At 42.1% G+C, this 19,821-nt stretch overlaps 1 protein-coding gene across 1 annotated transcript; it reads left to right on the top strand.

Moving 5' to 3' along the window:
• Nucleotides 1-6,727: 6,727 nt before the first annotated feature.
• On the top strand, nucleotides 6,728-17,508 carry HAO2 (hydroxyacid oxidase 2). Its single transcript, XM_015874125.3, has 8 exons — nucleotides 6,728-6,866; nucleotides 9,198-9,351; nucleotides 10,030-10,181; nucleotides 11,605-11,888; nucleotides 12,244-12,459; nucleotides 14,189-14,347; nucleotides 15,877-15,946; nucleotides 17,201-17,508. The coding sequence occupies exons 2-8, from the start codon at nucleotides 9,221-9,223 to the stop codon at nucleotides 17,254-17,256; spliced, it is 1,068 nt and encodes a 355-aa protein (XP_015729611.2). The 5' UTR covers nucleotides 6,728-6,866; nucleotides 9,198-9,220; the 3' UTR covers nucleotides 17,257-17,508.
• The last annotated feature ends 2,313 nt before the right edge of the window (nucleotides 17,509-19,821 follow it).

Below are 19,821 nucleotides of genomic sequence, written 5' to 3'. Positions count from 1 at the left end.
GAAAAACGATATATTTGCTTTCAATTCTCTGCTGGATTATTTACATTTTCTGAATTGTGCTTTCTTTGAGAATTTAGAGCTTGTCCATTTATTTTTTCCCTCATAAGGGTAACTCCTGCTGAATCTGGGCTTTTCCACACCTGTCGTATTTTCCAACTACTGAGTTTTGCCATCACGTAAAGGAGTATTTTCATTTCAGAATTCTATCTTGGACCTTTATTTTGCTAAATATGTCTGAGAATGCTTTCAATGTTCTCCAAAGCCAAGCAGTATCATCATGACAGAGAGTTAGATATGCTGGATGTTTTCAAATCAGCTGGACTTGATGAAATTCCTCCTATGGGACCAGGAGAAGCATCTGAAGCAATGCCAGAAGTGTTAGTTGTTATCTTTGAGGAATCATGGAGTACAGTGACAAATGTGTTGCCTCTTTCAAATGATGAGGGAGCAGAGGAAGTGACTGCTGAGCCTTCAGAATTTAACTGCAAAGTGAGTAACATCCAACATTAACCTACCAAGAGCAAATCATATCAAAGCTATCTAGTATACGCCTGTGAGAGGAACTCTGGATAAGGATGAATAGCAAAAACACGTATTTTAGCTTTAATAAGGATGTGAGCTGGAAAAGCAAGAAATTACTTTGTCTCAAAGAAATGAGTGAAAAGGTTTAGTTCTTTTATCTTTGGATGAAATGGTACATTTGAAGAAATGACTAAGGAACATAATGCAGGGTAATGAATACAAAAATATTTTTCTATCATCACAGCTGAATAAACAGGAATATTGGCATATTTCACATGCCAATTCAGATGAAGGCAGCAGAGGACCTGGCTGGAGAATCACATGCAGTTTTTGATGCTTTCACTGAGGGAGAATTGTAAAAAAAAACATGGCTTACAAGGAAAGGCTGAAGGAAATTGCATAGAAAAGAGAAAAAGAATGCATAGCAAGTAATCATCAGTATTTTAAACATAGATATGAAGAGAAAGAGAGCAAGTCTTTCTCTGTATCTGTTGGGAGTGGATAATAACTTCAACTACATCAGTAGAGATGCAGGTGATACCTCTGTAATTTTTCCTTGTGCTAAGAGTGATAAAGAAAAAAAATAAATTAAAAAAAAATGTTTTCATTGGAAGATATGGAATCTCTATCAGCAGAGATCAGCACAGATTTGAGTGAATCTGATTTCAGAAAGAAGACTAAATGGCCTCTCTATAGGGAACTGGTAATCAGAGCCTGAACCTCTGATTAACCAGCTGAGGTGAGTGCTGGGTCAGCTGTAGGAGCACAGGTGAAGGTAATTCAGCTGTGCTCCAAGAAGGGGTGAAGCTTGACTTCACCTCTCCTAGACTTCATTTAAGGGCTGACCACCATGATGGCAGCATCTCTTGGAGATTGCTCCTTTGTGGAGTTTGGTTGATCAGCCTTGGCATTTTCCATCTAGATTGAAGGCATCAGAATTGGTGAGTTTTTCCTATAGATAACCTTTGGTTATCTATTACACCACCATTCTTGTATTATTTCCTACTCTACAGCCTCTCTGGCCTCCTCTCAGCCCAATTTATCTATTTTTCTCTGATGAGTATACTGCAGCAAATGAAGACTCACTTCTCACTGTTTCCTGTGTGGTGGTCATCACTCCCACCGCAGACAGAACTTCGCCCAGTTTACAAGGTGGAAATGGGGCAACAAGCCCAGAGTGTTCTTCCTCTTATGTGGGTGCAACTCCCTGGTGCTTCTTGTTTCTACTTGTAATCTGTAGATTTGACTTCATTCATTTCCAGTATGATGATAACTGGAGCAACAAATAGAAAAAAGGAGGGGGAAAAAAAAAAAAAAAAAAAGGTGATGAAGAATGTTTAGATTTCTACACAGACCTAAGTGACCTAATGGGTCAAGTACGGTTTTGGATAAAACAATCTGTAACCAACCCTACTTAATGGTGTAAAATGCTTAATGTCATATGACTGGCTTCAAGAACAGCTGCACATGCAAATCAAGAGGAAAACTCAAGACTGAGTCATGCCTGAGCTTCTCTGCTCCCCTACTTTGTGTCAGCTCAGCACTTTCGGAGGCAACTTTGGCAGCATCTTCTGAGGGCTAAAGAGTGCTTTGGGAAACAGTCTGCAGTGCCTCTGCTCTACATTTTCTCCTGAAGACGTCACACCTTTCTCCCTGTTTTACATACGTGCTGCAAGTTGTACTTTACCAGCCTTTACTTGTAAGGTTATTTGCTTGGAGATAGACATGCGTCCAATATGAGCAGTGTTGTACATGTTTGTTATGAGAACAGACAGCCCTTGTCCTACTTCCCCCAGCAGCTCCCAGCAATACTTTTGAACCACCTTCTGAAATAATTTTGTTTGACTGTATTCTACCTGTGACCCTGCTTCTGTGCTCCCTCCCTGCTACCTGCAGCCCATGATTCCTTGTACCAAGGAAAATGACTCTTGTCTTTGGTCTCTCATCCCAGCATAATGCCATTTTGCCCTGACTTGGCATTGCTGGTGAGGAGGTCTGTTAGTGTGCAACTCCAGTATCTTTATGGAGAAGGGTGACCTGGAGAGTTAATCCAGGGAGGGCAAGAGGGATATGGTGTGGGAGGAAGGATGGGCTCCTTCAAGCACAGAGGATAGGACCAGGGCAATGGTAACCTCGGGAACATCTGAGTGCTCACAGATTGGAACCAAGGAGGCAGTGCTGACACAGTATCACTGGCAATTAACTGGCTGTGGATTCTAACCTCACCCTTTCTTTTCAGATCCTCTCTATTTTTTTCAACTTGCCACTCACTGTGCTGTGCTCTGTTGTCCCTGGTTTAGCTGATCTTTCCTCTGTGCTCCCTGCTGCATGCCGATCAAACATGAACTGTTTCAGACACTCTATATCAGAGCTGCTGCTGTCAAAGATGCAGACATCTTACATGAAAACTCATTGTTAGGGCACACAACAGCAAGTTTAGTAAACCTGAAGGAAAAGCTTAGAAATTACATTTTATCCCACGTAGCAGTGCACCAGAGATGTGAGACTTTATATGGTTGGCTTCCAGACACCCACAGCAGAGCCATCTACTAGCAGGAATCACTTTTCCTTTTTGAGTCTCTAACACTGGGGGTAGATGAGACATATTTTCCTGAAGGGCTTCATAGTTATATGCTGCTCTGCAGAGTAACACTGAGAATAAATCAAGCTTTCTTCTGGGTTTCAGAGATGGAAGTGGTTACAAAAAGAACAGCCAAATATTTGGTAGCCTTCTTCATGCTCAGCGTGTCATAGACTATCCTCATCTGCCTGTCCCCTAGTTATTTCCCTTCTCCAGATTCTTTTGTCCCCCTGAGAGCCTGCCATCCTGCCCTCTTCCCATCTGGTTGTACTCCTACCTACTCTGTCCCTTATATGGTTACCACTACTCATCCCATCCAGTCTGTACCCATGGACTGCTTTGCAGCTCAGCTTTGAGCCTTTTTCTCTCCATTCTCCCCTCCAGATTTGAGTAAGGCTGAATTTCAGCACAGGTGGCATGAGGGACACAGCTCTTTACTCTCTGCCTGTGTTTGGGACTGTTCAAGTTTATTTGGCCCTGGGTGAAAGCATGCTCTGCCCTCAACAAGACTTCAGTAAAGACAGCATCTGGATTTCAGACAAGCACTGCTGAGCATGTGTGAGCAGAGCAAAGTGATTTACAGCTAGGCCAGATCTGGTTGGTTTCTCACATGGCCAGTGAGTGCATGCTGATACCCCTAGGGATCAGCCCCCGCTAATTTCAGTCCCCTGCATGAGCACTGAACATCTTATCCTCTGCAGTGAAATCACTGCAAGACGTTTTCAGTATAGGCCAATCATTATTTTTCCCTAACCTCATTCTTGGAAGTTGCTGACCAGCTTTCAGTGAAGTGTTCCCAAAAAAAATCCAGCCCAAATTAAAAGCAACCAAAAACTGGATCTTATAATCAAAAGCGTTAGGCGAAGTTAAATACAACATTTGTTGCCATCTCCACCTCTAATAGAAGGGTAGCTATTTAAATATTTAATTTTGGGAGAGCTTCCTTGCATGACTGACAGGCACGCAAAAAGAGTTTTCCTTCCAAACATGGAGCATGTGCCCAAGAAACACATCTGATAAGGAAAACCAGTGGTGACTGAATGCAAACTGCAGTGTGATCTGGTTTATGTTATTTAGAGTTATTTTTCTCCTCTATCCTTCCCCAGATCCTTCACTGAAGTGTTGCGAAGTCCCGAGCTGACCCCACCACTGGTGGATGTGTCAGGGAGATAGATGTCAGCTTGAGCCATGGCAATTTGCCATCTGTGAAAAGCAAACAAATATCACCATCCAGAGTAATGAGCATCGTGATTGTAGCAGGAGTTTGAGCACAGATTTACATGGGATCTCTGTGTTTGGGCTCGCAAGCCTTTGATTTTGTTACTATTAAAAGTAAGCAGCTGCAAAACCCCAGCTGTGCAGGTCTGTGGAAAAAAACAAGCATTGGCTGGTGGCTGCCTGACGCTCTACCTGCAAGGCTGGACCAGATGTGTGAGTACTTCTTGTATTGTGTTCTTTGCTTCTCTGAAGAAGGAAGCAAGCAAAGCTTCCAGTGAAATTTGTAGAGTCTTCTTAAGTGTTTTATTGCACTTCAGTGAACAGGCTCCAGAACTTTAAAACTTCTCCACTTATTTCAATTATATAGAAAGAGCTCTCGTAATAGATATTATCTCTGTGGCAAACTTTGATTTCCTTAGGACTTCAGAGCTTCCCAGCTGAATCAGAAGCATTGCAGAAGATGTTACTTGTGGGACAAGGAGTTATTGCTATTTTGCACTGAGACCATGGTTGAAAGAAATAAATATGTCCAGATGTACCATCTCCTAAAAGTCACAGTATACAAGTAGAGATTCTGAACCGAAGTGTAATAGCTACAAAGAGTCTTTAATTTGAGCAAAATTACAATAATCAGGAGACTATAAACTTTATAGTTTGGTACATTGGCTGCAATCTGCATCCCTAGAGGAGAGGGGAACTGAGATCAGAATGGTGATGAATATGACTGAGGGCCCCACAGGTCATTTGTAGTCTGAAATGAAAATCAGGCCAGACCAGATGTAGCCACATTTATTACTGTGCTGTGCATCAGAAAATGTTAAGAATAAGACAAAGAGAATGAGGATTTCCAAGCATAAAAATAAAAGGTATCCAAGCATATTAGCAGGCAGTCTAATGGAATGATTCTATCAGTCTTGATGCTGCAGTACCTGGCAGTCCATGAAGGTCTCTTTTTGCTGTTACCAGCCTAGCTTATATAATATATGACCCAAAGCTGACATCTAGTGGAAAGAAGAGTGGTCACAGGACTTTTCTTTCCAGGCGCGTGTTTTTCAGTGTACTGAACTATAGGTGGTGTTTTGCTCTTTTTTATTCTGGAAGTCATGCTGACTGTGACACTTAGTGGATTTTCCTGGGCAGGAAAGGAAAACGAGATGCTCGTTGTCACTCAGGCTAAGTGTGGATCTTGTCTCATTCTTAATAAGTCTATTGATAAGTGAATACCAGAAGCTTCGCAGTGTGCTGTCAGTAGATAATAAGCTCCAAAGGCAGAATGTTAAAAATGGCTTTAAAACACAATGGTCTGGATGATCGTGTCTGGTAGAGTTTGGGCGAAGCATCCTGAATACATCTCATAGAAGAATAAATGTTCATTTCAGCTGCAGAAATGGTGCTGTGGTTTAGGACTTAGATCTGCAGTTCTGGATCACAGCAGACCCTTGGAGAGAAGCCCCTGGGGCTGCAGTGCTGCTCAGCCTGCAGTTCTCCTCATTCTTTGGCTCACTCACTGCCTCTGCTTTGCTACTTGGGCTGGGAGGATAAGGCTGATAGGACTTAAGGAATGTTTAAACCAAACTCTGCTTCACTTTCTGCTCCTGGTATCACATGCTTATGGAGGAAAAAGGGCATCTCAGTATTCAGTTAGTAAAAATGTAAGTTTCAAGAAGAATTGAAAACAGGAACTCAAAACACTTAAAAATCAATGAAGGACAAATAAAACTGTCCAATGTTTACTTTTCATAACTTGCAAATTTAAGTCAATACTATAAATCTGCTGGCACCTCAGAAGTGGTTAGTAATGCTCGGCAGCAGAAGAGGAGGAAAGCATAGAGGAGGCTCACCAGTTCCCAGGCACAGGAAGGGAGAGGATGAACAGAACTCCTGGAGGTGGCTGGGGGAACAAAGACCAGGGGGACTGAAAGTGGGTCATGAGAATGTAGAAATGGTAGAAGGCAGGTTACTTATTCACTGTTGATTGCAGGGGAGTTGGATTAGATGATCTTTATGGATCAACTCAAACTCTTCTATGATTCTTTATTGTAGGAAGCAAAAAATATCTCCTCCTCATGTTGGGGTAAAGATTCAAGGCTCTGTAGCTTCAGGCTGGAACCATTTGCCTTGTCTTGGATCATCTTCTTGAGTGGTGTTTGTAGCACATGTAGGAGCAAATTACCTGCAGACTTGAAAACAAAGCTTTTGTTGGCTAGGGGAAGGTAAACACAATGAATCTATCCAGAAATACTGTTAACATCCGTAGGGGAATGCACAGCCCTCAGCCGCTGCCAAAGAGCACAGCTCCAGTGCTGCTTTCCAGGCAATTGCTATGTAGACAAGGTGAAGCTTTTTTTGTTTGGAATGATCTGATAGCAAAACATTAGTGTTACACAAACAGTACAAAGTTTATTGCAGGATTGAGCTTTAATCTCTTGTGGTTTCTTATTGACAACGGAAAAATTAGAAGCTCAGTGAAAAGGCCTTCTCTCTGTCCTGTCTGTAAGCTGCCTTGAAACAGAGGATCCCACTGCTGCTCTTTCTAAAACCCAAAGTAAGTCTTAAATGAGAGACAGCAAGGATTGGGTCTGGATTGCTGAAATTTCCTGTTTTTTTCTGCTTGATTTATCTCTTTGTGCTTCCTGATTTTGGCCTTCCTAAGTGCAGGAAGAGCAAGAATTGTGATATGTGATTTATGGTATACCAAGATAAATGGTACATGAAATCTTGTGCTGTCAGATGTGGCTGAATGTCATGAAGACTTACAGAGAGGGATTGGAAGACTTTCACCACCTGACACCTGATGCCTGCCAGGAGAGACAAAACAACACTGAAGAAATCAGTCAGGCTTATTTTTTTCCAGGGATTCCCTCTGTTTTGACTTTTTTCTAGCAGAAAATGAAGTCCTAATGTACAAGTGTATTCATTGGGATCTGAGTCAGTGCGATACATCTGCTTCTGCAGTGTTACAGGTTGGGTTCATGTAATTAATCTACGACCATACCTGTGTGAGGAGAGCACAACCTCAGAATCACGGGATGAGTTTTGGTGAAGCCTGCAAACCTGATAATCTGCTGTGGGAGGCTAATCTGGAAACCAGGATATTTACTTCTTCCTGTTCATTTGTAGAGAAATCAGACTAAAGCCACAGGTGTTTTAAGACTTCATGCTTTCATATATCTTGAATAAAACCAATTTAATCAGAGCCATAGAAGTAATCACAACAAACAATACAGAAGATTGATTTTTGTCTTGTGTTTGTACTTGTTTCCTTGTATTTGGGTACAGTTGGCTAAAACATGAATTTGCATAGTCTTTAGACCTGGCTGGATCACAAGTATGTAAGTGCAGGTATTTGATAGTCAGCACTTCTGCTGTTTTTTTGAGACATCTGGGCCACACAATGTCTCTTCTATTCCCTGAAAGATCGAGGGCAGTACTTAGAATTGTGTTTTGTGTTGTGGAATTTGGTTTTTGTGAGCACTGAATTTTGTACGCTCGCTTTCTAGTGTGTATCTGTGCTCTAGTATGTAATGCAACCCCAGACGTATTTGTTACAAAAGAGAACCGAAGATACTTCATGTTTTTTTTCTGCAGCTATCACCTTGACAGTGAGCCTGGACATAGTTTTGCAATGCACTCATGCTGGAGCAGGGTAGATGTAGGCTCTGTATTTACATGCTTCTGAATTTTATGGGCTTGCACTTAGTCACTGCTCTCCATAACTAATTGTTTGGTCAGGCAGCCATCCTGAGGGAATCTAGCGGATGATGTTATGGGACTGCCTTTGATGAGAATTACTGGAGTAAATAATCCATGTAGTTTTAAGATTGAATTTATGATGGAATTAGTTAACTGCTGTGTCTTAAAATAGCAGGGGACTTGAAGTGTCCTCTGTTAGACTTCCGTACATTAAGAATAAAGAGAGGCATAAAGATGCAAGCTTCTTCCTACCCTCATGTGTGCATCTGCCAGCTTTCTCTATGGTAGGGCAGAGAACAGGCAGCAAGATTTGCCTGCAATCAGATGAAATAGTTATTTGCTCTGGGTAATCATAGCCTGAATAAGGGATAACTGGAATTGGAAAGAAGTTCTGATTCAAGAGGAATCTTGACAGGCAAAAGAGTCTTCTCTTAGCTCCTGTAATTTTGTGGAGCTTCTTGAGGTCATCACACTTGCAAGATCAAGACTTTACATTTTAGGAAATGCCCAAGTAAGTATCAGCCACGTAAATGATGTATGTGGGAGACAGAACATACCACAGACCAAGTTCAGCAAGCAGATGTATCTTGATGACTCAGATACATCTTTCAAAATCAGTTTATGTGGGAGGTTGGATTAGTTGACTTCCAAAAGTCCCTTATTTTTGCTAACTCTGCCACAATTCCATGAGAACTAAGCAGGCATCTATGTCATTTTGGGCTTATTTTTCAAAAAAGATCAGAGCAAACTCAACATGTCACCTTGGGACTCTAAACTTGCATAAGAGCAATCTTGTCAGTATTTTGAGACACAAGTACAGGATATTTAGGATGTTAAGTTGTTAAATTAAATGTGCTCAGGGGCCAGTGATGAGTAAAGTGGTACTACCTCAGGGTAATCCTGATCATGAGAACTGCCTCAGTCATACTTTTTATTCCCAACAGGAATATTTCCTGACTATTAGGGTGATAGGGCATTTATAATTCAGCCAAACATACTGCAGACCAGCATGTGTTATGTGATGTCTGTCCCTTGCCAGTTACATATTTGGCACAGGAGGCCAAATAGATAGCAAGAAGCTACAAGACAGAGGGGACCAAAGTTTATATTAGAGGACAGTGGTGTTTCTGGATGAGAGAATAACAGTTCAAGAATCTAATTTCCATGTTATTCTTTTCTCCAGGGTTCTCAGAGCGTCTCTGTGCAATGGCTATGGTGTGTCTGTTGGACTTTGAAGCTTATGCTGAAAAATATTTACCTAAGATTGCTTGGGATTTCTTTGCAGCAGGAGCAGATGAGTGTAGCACCCGAGATGAAAACATCCTGGCATATAAAAGGTAATGTGGGGAAGAAGTGGGGGTGTTATGCTGGAAGCTTTTAAACTGTGTTTGTGTGCAAATGTTTGGGTAAAGCTCAAATTGCATAAGACAAGGGATGCTGAGGATGCAGCAAATGGTGCGGTGTGGTATGTTATGTGGTGTCATGTTATGGCATGGCATGACAGAAAAGGGGATGTGTGGCTATAACTGAATGAGATGCAACATGCAGCATGTGGCCAGTGTCAGAAAGTCTACATGATAGTAGTGTGAGGTTTGGACAATATGCAGTGAACAGTGAGGTCAGGTACAATGTACAATGAGTACAGGTGTGATTGGTAAGTGAAAGACAAAGACCTGTGACTAGGCTGCAAGTAGAAGTAATCTGTGGGATGGACGATAGGAGAACAAAGGGGGTAAACCATGGCAATCTGAAGTGGGAAGTGTAGAAATGAAGTACTGTGACCATTGGGTTGGAGTATGTGGTTGATGACAGGTGGTAATGGCAGTGCTAGCTGAATTGACCCCTCAAAGCAAGGAAAAGGATGAAGAGCCTTTTTATATGCTTATTTCTTTATTAGCTCAGATTGCTACATTCCAATAGATTAATGCAGACCTGGTTTCCATACAACCTTGAAAGCAGAAAAGCCACCAGGCAGCTACCATCCTGAAGGGTGTTTCATTTCTACTGCCTTGCAGGATTCGTTTTCGGCCGCGTATGCTGCGAGATGTATCTAAGCTGGACACTAGGACTAAAATCCTGGGGACTGAAATCAGCTTTCCAGTAGGAATCGCCCCAACTGGCTTCCACCAACTGGCATGGCCTGATGGAGAGAAAAGCACAGCCAGAGGTACTCTTCTGCTTTGCTATCAAGTAGTAAATGTGATTTGTGAAATAAAATAAGACAGCACTGTTTTTCCAACTTCACAGGTGAGAAGCTGTTAGGGTAGTTTGAAGTATGATTGAACGAAGTGTTCAGATTCCAAAGGGCAAACCTTATTTCACCCTTGCTTATGAATGACCTAGCCCTTGTTGTGAATAACCCACTGGGGTCTGGTAATACAGAGTGCAGGAGAAGCCATGTACTGCTGCACTTTTCCAGCTGCCACTGTTACCAGATCAGTCCTATACTGCCTGTTTGAGTCAGAGGCTCTGGACATGTTGCTGGGCTACACTGAAGAACCACACAGGTCTTCAGTGCCTGGGTCTTTATGTAGGACATAAAGTGATGGACAAGACTCAGCCTGTATATTCCTTGGTGCTGATTAGAACAGTGTGTCAGCCTTGGAGAAAAGCAGGGCCTCTCAGCTTAATCATATGTTAAGTTTGGAGAGCTAACCCCAACAAGTGTTTGTTTTTTCCTGTGTGTATTTCTTTGAATACTGAGGGCATTTGTATATGCATTCCTACAAGGAAGCAGACATGAGGATGAAGGTCTGGCTTTTTAAAAAACGACTTAAATCACAGAATCATAGAATGTCTTGAATCAGAAGGGATTTTTAAAAGTCATCCATTTCCAGTCTCCCCTACTTTGGATATGGCACCCCCTATCTGGCCAGGCACCCCATCCAACCTGGCCTTGAGCACCTCTGGGTTAGGGCACCTATAGCTTCTGTAGGCAGCCTGTGCCAGTGCCTCACCACATTCTGAGTAAAGAATTTCTCCCTAATATCTAAGCTAAATCTAACCTCTTTTAGTTCAGTACTACTCTCCTTTTCCTATCACTGTCAGACTGTGTAGAAGCCGGTGTCCCTTCTTTTATTGTACTGAAAGGCCACAATGAGCTCTCCCCACAGCCTTCTCTTCTCTAGGAGGAACAAGCCCAGCTCCCTTAATGTTTCCTCATAGGTGAGGTGCTACAGTCCTCTAACCACCTTCATGGCCCTTCTCTGGACCTGCTCCAATGACTCATAATCCTTGCTGTACTGGGAGACCCAGATCTGGATGCAGTACTACAGATGGATCCTTGCCAGGGCAGAGCAGAGGAGAACAATTACCTCCCTTGTCCTAAGTTTGAAAAATGAAAGCAACAGTTGTTAATTTACCTTAATTCCCTAACCACGATCCTACAGCAGCATGTGACAAAGTCAGCTGTTTTTAATCTCCAAGATGTATTTGCCAGCTGGCAGATCTCTATCTTTGGTAGGATATACAAACAACGGGAGTTCAGGTTTTTCCTCTGTAAACAATGTACAGAAAGAAAATCATAGCTGTTGTCTGACAGGGATGCTCAAGTGACCTTCATTCTGATTATTTTTCAATACCTCACAAAGCGGCCAAAGCGATGGGCACCTGTTACATTGCCAGCACCTACTCTACTTGCTCACTGGAAGAGATCGCTGCAGCTGCTCCTGGTGGCTTTCAGTGGTTCCAGCTCTACATCCACCGCAACAGGGCAGTCTCTAGGCAATTGGTCCAACAGGCAGAGGCCTTGGGCTTCCAGGGCCTCGTCCTCACTGTGGATCTTCCCTACACTGGCAAAAGGCGCAACGATGTCCGTAATGGCTTCCAACTTCCTCCCCACATGAAACTGAAGAACTTGGAGGGAGCCTTTGAGGTTTGTGAAATGATCCCTTTCTTTCATTCCTTGTGCTGTTGTGCACCACATGAGACAAAACCACTGGGTAACTGCTGCTTTGGTATCTGCTGCATCTGGGGCATAGCTTCTCCCCTCCTTTTTCTGCAGCCTTCTAGATTTACCTCCTGCCATCCTGGCTGCTGGCTTTAACATCCCAGTGTCAGCAGAGACACTGATTTCCATCCTCACTGTTGTCATCTAGAATTGCACGCCTTATGACACTGATAAGTATTATTGCTAGAGGTTTAATTAATCTCTTCTAGGGTAGGGGAAGACTTCAAGTCTCTGTGTTGTTACAGTTCAGATGAGGTTTTGTTCTGTTTCATGGCTGTAGGGAGATGACCGATCTGAGTATGGACTGCCACCCAACAGCCTGGATCCTTCAGTCACCTGGAATGATATCTACTGGCTGCGGAGCCTGACTCACCTGCCCATTATCATCAAAGGGATCTTGACAAAAGAAGATGCAGAGCTTGCAGTGAGGCATGGAGTTCAGGGAATTATCGTGTCCAACCATGGTGGAAGGCAACTGGATGGAGCACCTGCGACTGTAAGTGAGAAAAAGGATGTCCCATGAGTACTGTGCGCATGTTTGTGCTAACTTGGCTACTGGCACACAAATCTTATTAAATGTGCTTCTGGTAGACTTGTGTATTGCACAGCTGTGGACATTTGCAGATGTACTATAGATTTAAACAAGCGAGGTGCTTGCCTCAGCATATGCTGCCTACTCAAGTATTTCCTTGGTGTCTCTGGAAGGGTCTTTAACCAGCACTGAGCTCCCATTACTGCAGCAAAACCGCTGGCCTAACTTAATTAAAATTTTCATCACAAGCTGATGCAGAGCACACATATTCTTTGTAAACTGGATCAAAAATAAAACAAAGCTCTGGAACCAAAAATGTGTAAATGAGAGAATAACGTACTTCCATTGTTCACAAATGCCAAAATATGCACAAACAGTGCAACTAGATTTAGTGAGAGATCTCTTTGCGTCTTTGCAGACTCAAGTCTAAATAAGAATCTATCAACTTTATGAAGCTGGGGGGAAAAAAATAGGCAATTTATCCAGATCTCCCATATTTTGATCTGTACAAAGAAATAGTAGTTTGTCAGACTTATATGTACCTCACTGTTTTAATTTGGTTTCCATTTTTTTCAACTGCTCTAAATTTACATGTCCGTATTGCATGGTAGCATATTCTTACAGGATTTTTTTGGGGTTGTTTTCCACTGTACAATAAAACTACTGCCAGGAAATTCTCTTCTATGTCAAGGGTGATAATAATAAATACATTTTCTAAATGTCATAGACATAATAATGGAAACGATGTCCATGTAAAATTTCTTACATGCATAGACAAAACAGTAGATATTTCGTTTGGTACTCCTCTAGTAACAAACCTGCCAGCAGAGGCTATTGCCAGTGGTCTTGGTGAGCTACACTTGGAAAATTTCAGCCCCAAAATTTTTAGCTTGAAATTCTGTAAAGTGATGACCAATTGGAAAAAATCTATTCAGCGATCTTAGTTATAGTTGCTTTCATAAGAAGTTGAAAATGAAGGAAGAGAGTGTAAGAAACTGCAGAAAAGAGATCTTTGAGTTTGCTGAGGAGAGTTCATTGTGTTTTGTGCAAGGTCATGCCACTGTGATAGTGCCCTTGGGACCAGAACCAGTACTGCTCTGTGCTACCAAACTAGCACTGCAGAAAGGACCTCAGGGAATCAAGAGACAGAATCAAGAGACATAACCTGAATGAAAAAGTATGATGTTGACTGTGCTGCATAGCAGATTAAATCCTTCATAGCTGCTTTAAGGGTTTTCAGGAGGCTTTGTACAAGGGGTCACTAGGAGTGGGATGAAATGTGAGTTTGGCAATTTAGACAGTTGTAGGGAGAAATCTAACACTCTTTTTATGAGCATGTATAATTCATCATTGTCTCAAATGAAAGTAAGGTACTAAAAACTATTATTTTTAGTGAAATTTATTGTTTAAATCTTTGAAGAAAACAACACCAAAATCAAGTGAAAATGTTACTTTTTCTCAAAGCAGAAGTGCTAGAAAAGAATATCCATATAAACAAAACTATCTGGCAACTAAAGCAAGGAGAAGCACTGTATTGTGCAGTTTCTGGTCCTGAGTTATTTATGATGCATTTCTGTATTTCATTTTGAGAGCTTATTCTGTTCCAGTATACCTGTCTGACCACGTGGGATATCACCTCTTTGTCTTGAAACCAAAAGTTGAGCCCATGTTGCAAATGGCTTCTTCTTTCCAGATAGATGCTCTGGTTGAAGTTGTGGAAGCAGTACGAGACCGAGTTGAAGTTTATTTAGATGGTGGCATACGAAAAGGAAGTGACGTATTGAAAGCACTGGCACTGGGAGCAAAATGTGTCTTTATTGGAAGACCAGCTTTATGGGGTCTAGCTTACAAGGTAAGTAGGGAGGTTTTATCAAGGAATCACAGAATGGTTGGGGTTGGCAGGTTCCTCTAGGTCCATCAGATCCAACCCCTACTCCAGCAGGAACACCAGAGCAGGGTGCCCAAGGCCACATGCAGGTGGCTTCTAGACATCCTGTTGAGACTACTGAGATCAAACAGGACCAAGTGCAAGACGTTGATCTTGGGTCAGGACAACCCCAAATATGGTTTCTGAATGGGAGAACTCATTGATAGCAGCTCTGTGGAGAAGGACTTGGGAATCCTGGTGGATGAAAAACTGGACATGAGATAGCAGTGTGTATTTGTAGCCCAGAAAGCCAATTACATCCTGGGCTGCACCTAAAGAGGGGTGGCCAGCAGGGAGAGGGAGATGATTGTCCCTCTCTGCTCTGTCCTTGTAATGCCCCACTGTGAACATCCCCAGGTTGCCTGTCTACTCCTCAAACTCCCCATGACTCCATAGGTGTTATCTGACAGTTGTATAGAAAGTTTTTTTGTTTGCTTTTGTTGGATTTTAAGTGTCGTTGCAACAAACTCAATCAAACATAGACACTTTGGTTAATTTAAAAATACACTGGATTTTATGATTTAAAATATGATTTTGAAACTGATAGCATTGTTCTGTGGGCCTTGATTCCTTGGCGCTGAAGGGTTAGGGTTAGATGACCCCCACCTCACCACCACCTCCCTTCAGCTAGCTGTAGTGAATTAGAAGGTCTCCCCTGAGCCTCCTATTCTCCAGACTGAACAATCCAAACTCACTCAGTCACCCCCCCATAAAGATTTGTGCTCCAGACCCCTCACCAGCTTCATTGCCCTTATCTGTACACAACCCAGGGCCTCCACGTCTTTCTTGTAGTGACTGAACACAATACTTGAGGTGTGGCCTCATACTATTGTGATTTACCTAACTATATTTTTCAGTAATGCAAACTGACAAGAGATGGGATTTGTTGTTATAGTTCAGTGTTTTAGTATTATATTCCTTCCAGTATTTCTAAAAATGTTCTTCAGTGGCATTATCCTAGCATACAATAGAGGGAGGACGTATGAAAGCTGTGGTATGGGCTGTACCCAAAGCATTCTTCTTTGCAAGAAATCAAAATTACAAAAATATACCTGAGTAAATTAAAATTTTTAAAGCTTTTCCATACATGAAATTCTCATTACATCATAAAATACTGTCAGCATTGCAAGACTTGACATTTTAAAACAAGCCCACTGGCAGAGGTTAGCTGAAAACTTAAAAAAAAATAAAACCCTAACAGCTAGAAAATGTCAGAAGTGATAAACAGCTTTGTTTTCTTCCCCTGTTCAGATGTATCTCAAAAGGAAAAACATCTAAAATAATCTGTGATGAGCTGAGCACATCCAGCATATCATTTTAATCGTTCATCTGTTGGAGAGGCAGGAATTGGCACTGCCTTGAGGGACTGTCCCAGTTCTCACTGTGCAAGCATCCCGCAGCACTGCTCTGTGCCAGTGTTCCTTTTGCCCTGACTGTTTTAATTGTTGGAGCAGGGTGAAGAAGGTCTTCAGGATGTTCTGAGGATTCTGCATGATGAGTTTCGTTTGTCAATGGCCTTAGCTGGTAAGCATTTGGCAGGTGGTTTGTAATTGGTGACACAGAGGTTTGGCACACAACCGGAGCTCCATGTGCAAGGCATCTAAAATCAGAAGCCTGATGGTCACAGAATAGGAATCCACGTGAAAAAGAATTGGACTGGTTCTGGTTGCTATATTTGAGATGATGCTTTAGCTCCTGCAAAATTGCTTTGCATCTGAGTTGTCACAGCAAGTTTGCAAGGAAGTACATTAAAGCAGATTTCTGATCAAATTTTAACTAATGAAATGTAAAACTGCTCAATAGAGCTGAGAAAAAGTTGGAATTTCGGTTTTGATGGGAACTGTATGTGTCCAGTATTTCATTAAATCTTTACCAGGGTAAAATATAGCCTGAAAAAAAATGGATTTTTTTCTGTCTGTTACTAAATATGGCCCATATGTACAGATTCAAATATCTGTTTTTCACATGCCTAAAATCCTCTGTCTCTCCTCTGAGATACTACTGTTGTCCCTACTTCTGTTTCTCACCTGTGCTTCTACCTTTGTCTGCCATGCACTGAAAAGCAAATTTGCAGTCTGGATTCCAGATATGTACATGAACAGGTAGAGCAATAGGGTCCAATGCAGAAGTATTTAAACATCAATAAAAAGGTCCTGTCACAATTCTAATCATGTTTTAAAGACTTTCATTTTTTCAATGACTATAGACTCAAGTGGACAGCAACGCTGACTATAAGACTGGGATTGAAATCTCACTGGAGGTTTCTTCATAGTCTGCTTTTTGGGTGGCTACTTTTTCACTGGTAAAGGTTACTACAAGTTCTTTTCCAAAAGGCTCTCATACTCTACTTGCAAATGGGCACCAAACTCACGAAGAGTGATTGGCTGGGACATTATGGAAGGACCGTGCAATTCCACACAGATTTGACCAAATGAAACAACACTGTTTCTCCATCTCCAGTCACTTGACTCTCAGCCCTCTGTCCTTTCTGTCTTCTTCCACTTTTGGCTGGATCAGATAGTTCTCTGCCCAGATTGGGGTAAGGTTTATTTATTTATTTATTTATTTTAATCATGTCCAGCTTTCCTTGTGTTGGAAGGCCAGTGCCTAACTTCAAAGGAGAAGGTGCCATTGAGTGACAGGGACCTGAGCAGTTGAGATGCCAATCTACCCGTACACAGCTCACACAAGATGAGGCCTGTAGGCTATGAGTCAGAGAAGTTTTATCCACAGACCTTTCTCTCTCACTAACATGTTTCATTTCTTCATCTGTTTCAGGCTGTGCCAGCATCTCAGAAATTGGCCAAGATCTGGTTCAGTTTTCAAAGCTGTGAACAATCTCCTGCAACACCTGAGCATAAGAAGACAATGGCTGAGGTTCCACAACAGACTGAAGAGAGACAAAGAAGTGAAAATTTTGAATATATAACATCTGAGAAGGACTTCAGGAAACTCTTGAGGCAATTAGGAAAAGCTCTGTATTAGAAGCAATCACTGTTTGCTTTTTTGAGACCAATGAGTTCTTCAACACTTCAGATAGAGGATACTTGCTTAAATACATATAATTTAAACTGATTATTCCCTGACATTACCTGTGTTGAGCATTACTCCCAAAATCAGCTCTGTCTGGCATCCAGATTGCAATCTGACTGCAGCTCAAGCTACATCTCTACCCAAGGCAGTATTGTATCTTCCATTGCCTTGGCATTCCTGAATGAATTCATAGCAGGTACAGAAGCTAGATAAATCAGATAACAGGCACCATATCTCCCCTTTGAGGTGGAGTAGATATTGTCTTCTTCTGAATGCAGAGAAACCAAGTGATTAGTGACCAAAGCAATGGGCTCTACTCCCTGTGGAGTGCATCTCCTCCTGCAGATGGTAAATGTGGTCTGTACACTCATCAGAACAGTGGTCAGGATTCACACATCTTCCAAGTACAGCATAAATTTGTGGCAGTGCCTAAATGGATCAGATATTTCTGCCTTCCTGGTCTCTTTGTCCATGGATGAGTTATTGCAGATAGGTTAGAGCTGCTAGTACCACATCAGCACTACACACTTTGCAGTTCCAGACCTGCTGCCATGCGAGCAGCATACACCTCTGTCACTGAGATGTATCTTGCCTTCCCATGAGGAAGCACATCTTTGCCTGTGCCATCCACTGGACATCACTGGAGGTGATGGGTGCATGACAAAACCCAGGAGTTTTGTTTGCTTTCTCTTAGTTTCACCTGAATATTTCCTTTTCAGTCTCATTCCTTTGAACACAGCCTTTGGTGACACCACTGAGACTTTCTTTTCCCTCTCTTCCTCATTCCGTCTCCTTTCATCATCTCACTGCCCCTGCCCATCCCCCTCTTACATTATTTTTCTTCAGAAATATTTCAGTTCTCACCTAGGCTACTATTTTTATATATCCCCAGACACCACAACCTCCCAATCTCACAGAGCTTTGCAGATCTCTGAGAAGTGGCCACAACCTCCTCTCTCCAAACTCCTGAAGTTGGCTGCTATCTCCTGCTAATATCTGACTCAGTGCTTCCAGTCTGTTTTTGCCATCCCATGTGTACATTCCCACCGGGCTCTTGTAGAGTTGTTTGCATGTTTCATTTTTATACATAGCAGTGGAACTTATTTTTGTGCTATTTGTAATTAGCTTTAGCCACTGGAGTGCCAAGGAGGTGATTTTTACCATTTTTCTTTTCCAAATACTCCAGCTGCAAAATACTACCACTAAAAATGCATTTGAGCTCTTATGTCTACGAGGAGCTTAACAATAATTAATCTTTGTATTATGCTGTCCAAATACAGCCATAAACAGAATTCATCTAAAATAGCTGAAATTCCTGTGTAGACTTTTGACTTTTCCTATAAATGTGTTGCGATGTTGTGCAAATCTTCTCAGGCTTAATCAAGTCTTCTAAATAAGCTTAGGCAAACTACATAGGAAAGCTGATAATGTGTTTCATCTTTAAAAATGCAACGGGATCTTAAAAATATCTGCTAAGACACCTGATTCCTTGCTTGCTCTGTCTGAAGGAAATTTTAAGGCCAAGCTGCCACTGTTGTTTTTTTTGTTTGACCGAATTATGCTGAGGATGCCAACTGTCATTTACTGCCAGAGGGATGCCAAGACTCTAAGTACATACTCTGTTACATACACCTCCCATTTTTCCCATGCACACAAGGATCCATTTCTTGTACACCTGCAGCTATTTTCTTCTTTCTCCTCTCTGCTAATCCCCTGGTTTTGCAAGAATAGGAAGGACTGAGTCATGCCAAGAAGGACTCAGCTAATGTGAAGATAAATAAATCCAGAATTGCTGCCCAAGTCTCCACCACCCAGCTGGTGCCTCAACCTGCAAGACTCAAAAAAACCCACTAGTCAAGAACACCGAGTAATGATGGAATGCTGGACCCACATCATTTTTGTGCAGCTCTTTTTTAAGACACCAAGAAGACTTCAGGGCTGTATGTATCCTGTCCCCTGCCATCCCCTCCCCTCCACAGTCAAGGTGATTATGAGAACTGAGGAGTATCATCAACCAAAACTGTAACACCACTGCTACTTCTTTTATGTACAAATACAGGTTTAAGGAGGAGGGAAGATTTTCCTTGTCAAGCTTGTGCCAGTGTCACAAGACAGTGACTAGCAAAGGAAAAGGATCTGAGTGCTCCAACTGTACTCACCCATAGTGCCATGGGCACCAGTTTATTCTAGTGGAGTGCAGAGGAGTTGACAATCAGAGTTGGTCACGTACCTCCAGTTCACAGCATTGAGCTGTGCGGCTGGTAGCGGTCACATTGCCCTCTTCCCTTGGAGCCAAGACACCAAGAAGAGGCCTCCTGAGTACGCCCTACTTCAAAATGTGCTTACAAAGACAGAAAAGAGATGTT

This window comes from Coturnix japonica, chromosome 1 (assembly GCF_054131305.1).
Source record: "Coturnix japonica strain WE chromosome 1, WE-NBRP24, whole genome shotgun sequence".
NCBI lineage: Eukaryota > Metazoa > Chordata > Aves > Galliformes > Phasianidae > Coturnix > Coturnix japonica.
Note: the sequence above shows the minus strand (reverse complement) of the source record. Positions and strands in the feature narration are given on the sequence as shown.

What these genes read in the sequence shown, in the direction of transcription:
- HAO2 (XM_015874125.3), top strand. Translation starts at nt 9,221, where the DNA reads ATGGCTATGGTGTGTCTGTTGGACTTTGAAGCTTATGCTGAAAAATAT. An exon ending in AGAGAAAAGCACAGCCAGAG is followed by an intron (nt 10,182 to 11,604) that starts GTACTCTTCTGC and finishes TACCTCACAAAG; the next exon opens with CGGCCAAAGCGATGGGCACC. An exon ending in TGGATGGAGCACCTGCGACT is followed by an intron (nt 12,460 to 14,188) that starts GTAAGTGAGAAA and finishes TCTTCTTTCCAG; the next exon opens with ATAGATGCTCTGGTTGAAGT.